This window comes from Hemibagrus wyckioides, linkage group LG25, assembly GCF_019097595.1.
Source record: "Hemibagrus wyckioides isolate EC202008001 linkage group LG25, SWU_Hwy_1.0, whole genome shotgun sequence".
NCBI lineage: Eukaryota > Metazoa > Chordata > Actinopteri > Siluriformes > Bagridae > Hemibagrus > Hemibagrus wyckioides.
Window position 1 is genome coordinate 20,367,694 of NC_080734.1, and position 8,646 is coordinate 20,376,339.

At 37.8% G+C, this 8,646-nt stretch overlaps 1 protein-coding gene across 1 annotated transcript; it reads left to right on the forward strand.

The window, feature by feature from the left end:
- Positions 1–2,030: 2,030 nt before the first annotated feature.
- pdcb (phosducin b) lies at positions 2,031–5,967 on the forward strand. Its single transcript, XM_058378868.1, has 4 exons — positions 2,031–2,412; positions 3,600–3,656; positions 3,927–4,072; positions 4,873–5,967. Exons 2-4 carry the CDS (start codon positions 3,608–3,610, stop codon positions 5,380–5,382), a joined length of 705 nt encoding a protein of 234 aa, XP_058234851.1. The 5' UTR covers positions 2,031–2,412; positions 3,600–3,607; the 3' UTR covers positions 5,383–5,967.
- The last annotated feature ends 2,679 nt before the right edge of the window (positions 5,968–8,646 follow it).

The following is an 8,646-nucleotide window of genomic DNA, read 5'->3' on the forward strand; positions in this document are numbered from 1 at the left end:
AAGCTACATCGAGTTGATTTCAGATCCAGGTTGTGATACTACAAAAATGTAGAAGGGTGAAAAGCCTTCCACTGACAAACTATTTCTTAACTTTCTTCACTTTCCTCCTCTTCCCATAAGCCTTGAAATCAGATATGTATGCTTATGTGATTATTTATGAGATATGTTTCCAGGCATTTCACTGAGGGAGAAATGCTAGGGATCTATAACTGCACAAAAAGCATGTTCTACAGCATAATTCTACACTAGGGACAAATTATTACTCATAATCAATTTAATCAATGACAAGACAATAGATCAACTTTATTAACCCTTTAAAAACAACACCAAAATATAGGCTGTATGTATTCCTCATTTAAAGACACAGGCATTTTGTCAGTATGGTGTTGTTTTATTATGAGACCTGCACTTCATTCACACCTGCAAAACATTTCTCTTCATTGATGCAGGTATTAGGATAAAATCAAGAGCAATTTTCTCATCTAAAGTAATCAGGAGCTACACAAAACAGACATGATGCTCATTCCGTGTTTGACACAGATGCCGGAGGTTGTTGCTTTTAAATTCTGTGTGGTGTTTGTTGGAAAAATACAATGGCTTTTAAGAACCGCAAGCTCTTTCCAAGGTTAAACAGAAGATGTAGAAAAAGCAGGATTATGTGATGGGTTTGGGTGTGGTTTGTAAAAGAATTTTTAATTCATGTTAAAAAATATTCTGCAAGCTAGAGCCTGTTCAAACCACAATCATATATATATATAGTCATTGGTCTAGGCCGGTCTTCATTGCTTTCTAGACTGGTTCTGCTTATAATCATCATGAAGCATGTCTACTTTTAACTTTTAACTTCTTATTTTAAGACTGCTGTTAATGACATGAATCAACAATTCACATCTTTTCTCCTACTTATTGCACTTAGAATAAAAGCAGATCTGAAGGCATTAGAATATGGAAATTTGTTTCAGCCATCCAAAATGAGTTGGATTTTAATGCTGCATCGTTACAACAAGGCTGTGCAGAGACCTTTAACAGGACAGGGGGTGGAAGGTCAAAGGGGCAACATGGATGAAGGTTTACACACACCAGCCTCAGTATAAACTACTGAACTCTGGCAGCTGATGGTGTGGCAGGTGTGAGCTGTGATGTGTCTGAGTGTCAGAGTATCAGCTAAATGAACAATTTCTCCTTTTAAGTCAGCGCTGTGCCTCAAGAAAAATGTGCTCATGTTCAGTCTCGGAGACTGCTCCATGTTATTGGGTTATGTCACACATGATTAAGGAGAAGAGTTGTGTCTCAGCAGTTACAGCTCATGTCTACTGATCCTGATAGAGCCGAGCTTCCTGCTGGACTCTTGAGCATCGTCTGTGAGAAGAGGATGATTACAATTCAAAACTACTGTCAGTTTTATGCGGGTATTATGAAAAGGACAGGACAATAGTACGATATTTTCGGACAGCAGATCTGATTCTTAGCAGAGGTGCTATTTTATTGTTTTCAACACCACACCCATGAAACTGTGGCCACACATGACATCACACCACTGCCAACGGAACATCCTTTCCCACACCTACTCAGCTACACTGTCTAAAACCCACCCAGATGTTTATTGTGTTGTATCGTGACACGGTTCTCTCATGACACTGGTGAACACACAGTTGTCTTTGAAACTAAATACAGCCACTGAATGACAAGGTAAAATCTGATGTGCTAGGAGCTTTAAGAAGATGTCACGTCAGCAGCGATTTCAGCTTTGCTGTGTCATGATTATAATAAAAGCATTGGAAAAAGCTGATCCTGCAGTGCTATAGAGTTGTATACAGCTCCAAGCCTCTGATTAACTTTTCACCTCCACTAGCACAGATATTCCTGTCTGATTTGTCTTACTGTTCCAGAAAAGTTACATCCACCCTGTTAAATTAACCTGGATTTAAATTAATGAGCATGCAACATGATGACGCAAAATGTGCGAGTCAAAGAAATCTCAGTAGGGAGTTCAGAGGATGTCTGCCATAATTAAAGGCATTAAAAACTAATATCAGGATCTTAATTCATGTCTGTTTTTGAGGAATCAGTTTCACTTTTTGGGGTGTGGTAAGACTGTTAGTTTATGCTTTTCTCTCAGTGTCCATTCCCAAACATCAGAAATAATCTAAAGTCACTCATTTTGCTGAATTTCTTCAAACATATTTTATTCTGCCATTATTTACTTCCTCGGGTTATGTTTCACCGTGGCTTTAGAGTCTAATTCCAGCATTCAAATCCTCTTAGCAACCTTGAGCTAATTTCAGTGAATAGAACAGTGTTGTCAAACGAGCCTCATTATAAGAAAGCCCTCCTCAAGCAGCCTAAAACACACCACTGGAGAAGCTGACCACATAGCAGTCCAGCTAACATCAAGGAACGAGACGCAATAAGGTAAGAGATCAATTATTTGTTCTATGCAACTATAAGATCAGAGTAATGTACTTGACTTGTTTCTGTCTGTTTTCAGGACTGGATCTGTTATTTTAATTGGTTTTTTTTTATTACAGTGGTGTAAAAAGACTTACATAAAAGCTGATAAGGAAGATTTATATGTTTTTTGGCTCATTTTGGATACAGCCGTGTAATTCCAAGGTTTTGGTTTGATTTAGTGTCTAATCAGCACGGCTTGTTGTAATGGCCTGTGTCTGGTGTAACTAAATGCTGTAGGATTAGGGTTTAAACTCAATCCCAGGGATTCTCTGGAACACACAGTTATTGATTCTAGTTTGCTTTAATAATTTAACACGTTTATAAAGAAAACAGCATAATTTTAATTTCATCTGATGACACTTAAATCCACCTTTTCAGATTCAGAATTGTTGCTTTATTTTATAAGAGTAATCTGCTAAGTCGTGAGATCTTTAAAGAAGCCTGCATCATCCTAGAGAATCTGGATTCACTAAACCTTTGCAAAAACAAACACACAACAGTTGTCTAGTTGGAGTGTGGACTGAAATGAACAAAGATCTAATCTTCTGACGTCTGGATTTTGGCATGCGGTGGAAGGTCCTACGTGACATCATTGTAGATGTTACACCGGTGCCTCACATGTAAACCTGTAGGGATCAGGTGAAGGTCACCATCTGAACACAGTTTTCATCACTAACCTAAGAAATGGCTATTCCCATGTACAGTGGATGGAACAGTAATAATGTGAATATGTGAACAACATAATGTATATTAAATGCTCTGAGGTAGAAACTGACAATTGGCAACCATTTTGTAGACAAATAGAAAATAAATAAAATAAATACATGCTAAGAGCCAACCAAGCTGACAAATTGGATCAAGGAATAATCCTCTAACTTCATCAGCATAATTCACCCTGAGAGAAGCAGTCACTTTGTAGTCTCTAGATACTGAACTCTAATTATTCAAGCACAGTATGTAATGTAATGTTCCGGGAATGTATATAAATACTCAGGAAACCCCTTCTTCTGAGCACAGAGAAAAGCCCAGGGAAAAGTAACCAGTGCCTTTGTTTTTCTATTGGCTTGCCAAAGGTCAGCATGCTTATGCATTTGTTTTCTGCTCTGTAGCAAATAACATCATATCAGATTTTGTTTCTGTGTCTATAGACAACAACATGTCTGACAGAGGACTAGTTGAGGAGGAGTTAGCTGTGAGTCACACAGGTAAATCAATTAATCTATAGAAAATGAATTATATAGGCATCATATTTAAGAGCAGTATTATTAAAGAACAAGATGAAGAAGGAAACAGAATATATAAGACATATATACTGTACATTATTCCGATTTTAATGTGTTTCAAACTGATAAAAATACAGATTCATAAACAAGCCACATTATGTATTTTACATATAGAGACCATATTATTCTTACTAAAGTGATCTGATACATGATGAAGTTTCATCATTCCCCCAATTTCCCAACTGCCCCCAGGACCAAAGGGAGTAATTAATGACTGGCGGAAGTTTAAGCTGGAGAGTATGGATCAGGAGTCGTTACCTCCCAACAAGAGGGAGCTGCTGAAACAGATGTCATCTCCTCTCAACCCTAAGGAGGAGTCCCTGGGTTCAAGTCACAAGGTGGGTCTTTCTTTCTCTGGCACTCTGTACAGCACTCTCTTTTAGCAACAAAAAAATGGACATAGTAGTCAGTACTGAGATATAAGTTCACATAAGAGGCAGTGGTTATTTTACATTATTAAAAATGATAATTTTTAAAAAACCTGCTCAAAATGTCCTGGTGTCCTATACAATGAGATCTGTTTGCCTGCATAAATGAAAACCAACAACAAAAACAACTCGGTACATTATATGGCCAAAAGTAAATGGACTCCTGATCATCACATGCATATGTGCTCATTGAACATGACATTCTGAATTTTATTCCCCCATGGTTACTGTCATACTGAGCTCCACTCTTCTGTGAAGGTTTTCCACTAGATGTTGGAGTGTGTCTGAGGGGAATAATGATCATTCAGCTACAAGAGCATTAGTGAGATCAGACAGTGATGTTGTAAGAGTGAGGAGGTCTGGTGTTCCAGTTCATCCCAAAGGTGTTCAGTGGGGTTGAGTTAGAGTCAGGGCTCAGTGCAGGACACTCCAGGTCCAACACACCATGTCTTCATGGAGCTCTGTGCTTTGTGTACAGGGGCATCGTCATGCTGGAACAGGTTTCTGAAGGTTCCAGTGAAAGGAAGTGGTAAAGTTACAGCATTAAAAACATTCTAAACAGCTTCCAACATGGCAATAGCTCGGGGAGGAACCTCATATGGGTTTGATGGTCAGGTGTCCACAAAACTTGTTGTGTACTTTAGCCCTGCTCTGAGCTCACATACTTCTGATCATCTCCCAAACCCTTCTGGTCACCCTTATCCCTTCAGATGAGCATCCAGGAGTATGAGCTGCTTAAGGAGGATGATGAGCAGTGTCTACGCAAATACCGCAAGCAGTGCATGCAGGAGATGCATGAGCGCCTCAGCTTTGGGCCCAGGTTCAACGGTGTGCATGAGCTGGACAGCGGTGAGGCATTTCTTGAAGTAATTGAGAAGGAGCACCGGCTCACTGTAGTGGTGGTGCACATCTACAAAGCTGGTGTCAAGGGCTGTGAGGTGCTGGACAGGTGCCTGGACTGCCTAGCTGCTCAGTATCCCAGCGTCAAGTTCTGCCGCATCAATGCAGCTGTGTCTGGTGCAGGTGAACACTTCTCTGACAACGTTCTACCAGCTGTGCTGGTTTACAAGGGTGGAGAGATGCTGGGAAACTTTTTGGCGATCACACAGCACTTCAACGATGAGTTCCTTGCCACAGACGTGGAGGCCTTCCTCACTGAATATGGACTGCTGCCTGAAAAAGATTTCAGACCAGCTGGGGACGAGGCAGATGTGGAGTGAGTAAGGAAGGGAGGGGAAAAAGTTTCACTTCATTATTCTGCAGGTTCCTATGTGAAAGCAGTAGTAAAATCTGAAAAGATCTGGGTTAAACATAGCACCAAATTGTTGCCTCATATTTATTAGATTGTTGGGCCAGTTCTTTTTGGACTGATTAAAATGTTCTAATATTGCTTTTACTGTAAAAACGCAGGAGGTAGTGACATCTGTATGATGACATCTGTGACATCTGTATGATCTGTATGTGTATCATAACTGCAAACTGTTCTACAATTGAATTACAATTAGTCTACAAAGCTACATTTTTCAGATATAATGTACAATAGAAAAGAAGAGCCGAGTGTCATCTGTATGAATGAGATATGAATCAGAATCATCTCAGAAAACCAGTGCCATTAGCTGATATTAGTCAGCTAGTATAGTGCAGATATATTAAAATATATTTATTAATGTAGTCAAGTCACAACTCCAGAAAGAGGTTAGGGGTCGGCATCAACCATAATCATTCTCCAAGTTGATTAAAAAATAAAATCTCCAAAAATCATATGAATGGTGTCTTTTAATTCTCTGATCGAGTGTCCAGTCAACTTTTCTGAGTGTTCTAAAATGTCACGAACATGAAAACCTAGTAAAGTAAATCTGAGAAAATATTATTAAATCATCATATATCCTGTAACACAATAAATAAAAATAAATGTTGCTTTAAAACCTAATTGCTTGCAGTGTTTCCAGGGTAAAACTCTGTTTTATTAAAAACACATACACACACACACACCATTATCATCATCATCATCATCATTATCATCATTTTTATTCGATCATTTTTAGTTATACATCTATTCTTCCATAAACTCCAGCTAGACTGTTTTATTTATAAATACTAAAAATAGAAACGTACATTTGGCTTACACTTACATCTCTTTGGGCTGATTGTGCTGATCATTTTCTCTCTTGAATCTGAAAGAAGCTTCAAAATGACCTTATTCAATATATTGGACCTTATTTAAAATATTGAATATTTCCATCCTTTTTGTCATTTGTACCTCAGTAAGGATCTATCTGCATTGCTGGAGAGTTTGGCTTCAGTTTCATTATTGATGTTAATATCAGTAACAATGAAACTGAAGGCAAACTCTCCAGCAATGAGAGTATAAAAAATCAAATCCATTGCCATAATAATGACTGATCATCACTTACACTAACAGCGTGAGCACAGAGTCACTCTACACTTCCTGATCTGGGTTCTTCACAGTGTTCTTCTCACTGAGCACACCGCCTGACTGTTACTGACTGTAATCTTCTTATTGGATTCAGATCTAAGCCCTGCTTTAAGCTGATTTATCATATACTTTAGATTATACTAGATTTGCTGTGCTTTAATAGACATGAATGGAAAAATGTAAATGTTTTAGTACTGGATATTAATAAAATATGATCAGAGTGGTGCTCTGTAAAGAGAAGAGGAAATGTAGACAGTCAAACAATTACAACAAACAAATAATAAACACCAGAGTGATCACATATATTTAAATGAGTTTGTGTATTAGTTTATGAATTAGTGGTTTTTATTAAATGAAATGATGATTTCTATCATTGATGATGGATCATAAGTGAATGCAGTAGCCTCCGTATTGAAGACACAGTGATTGCTTCCACAAGAGCATCAACAACAACAAATAGTCATGAAATAAACAGTCTTTTACCAACTGAAACATTTAGCCCTACGTAATGCACACATAGACTACGTAATGCACACATGATCAAGGTATATTTATTTTAAGTCAAGTAAACTTTTCTTCACCACTGGACCATAATCCAGAAACAAACAGTGTTGACATGCAACTTCACCCCAACTTCTGGGAAACCTCAGCTAAACATTTCCTTTTTCAGCCTTAAGCCTTTGAACTTGACATAATTGTTAAATAATTAAGTTTAACCTGAATAGTTACCTTAACTGTCTCAATTTGTCTGTTTTCTTTCTTTGAGCTGTGCAGGTGTGCACACACCCACGAAATACCTGGAGGTCTGAAAGATTTTTTTAATTCAGTGAGCCCTGGCTATGTGTCACACCTTCAGAGAGTCTTGCAGAGTTTCCTGCGTGAGAGCGTGTAACCTAAACATCTCTAGGCATGTTTGGACAGCTTTCTTCAGGCATGTCATCACAGATCCACGCATGTGCTAAAATTCACCACACACCACACGAAATAAAACTCTGGCACGAATGCCACTGAAGGTCATTGATGAGACAGTGTCTCAAACTGACTCCATGTTAGCTTTTTTTGTTGGGATTAAGGCTTAATCTACTGAGTCCCAAATCACACAAACCTACAACAAGCATTAAATTAAAGATTCATTCATTTAAAAAAATTATATAGTCAGTCTATTGTTTGTGCAGACTGAGGTATCTAAGGTGTATGAAGTGTGTTATTTGTTTTATATGTGATATAACTAAAAGATTTAATCTTTTGCTCAATAATCAAAAATAATCACGATATTGTGTATTGTTGATTAAATTCGTTGTTTTTCCATCAAAAATATCAATATACACTTTCACACAGACGCCTGCTATAAAGTAGAAGGTCAAGCCTTCAGAAAAATCTGTACATTTGTTTATTAATTAAGATTTAACCATGAGAAAACACATGCTTAAGTAACCAGCCAATATAACTTAATCATGTTTCAAAAACTTTACAGGACATTATTATCTTTACAGGACTTTATTGCAAAGAGATCCAATACATCTATGCATGACAAGCGCTTGTGCTAGATTATTTAGAAAATAAAATATTCAACAGATGCTGAATAACTCCATATGTATAGATAGATATATTTTGTACTGTAACATTACAAAGTACTTGTTCATAGAAACAATGATATGGTGTTTGGTTATTTGTATACTCAATACTGTGGAAAGACTCAGACAAGATTTCCAGGGACTGCAGAGAACATTACCTCATCGAGTAGTCTTCCAGTTGTGTGCACTTTAATCCATTATTACTGCTGATTACATCTGTGCATGACTTTGCCTTTTTGCATGTCTTTTTTCCTCGTCCTGGATTGTGCCTGAATTTGATTACTGTCTGATTTCCTTGTACAGACTTGGATCATTTGTTTGACTACATTTTCAGGAGCACTGTCTATAGCTGAGATCCCTTCATGCATGACCTGGATTTGACCCTGTCCTCATTTCAGGTCTGACTGTATTAAACCACACGCACAGGAAACCTCAACAATTTAAACTGTATAGTGCTTTTAACAATACACAGC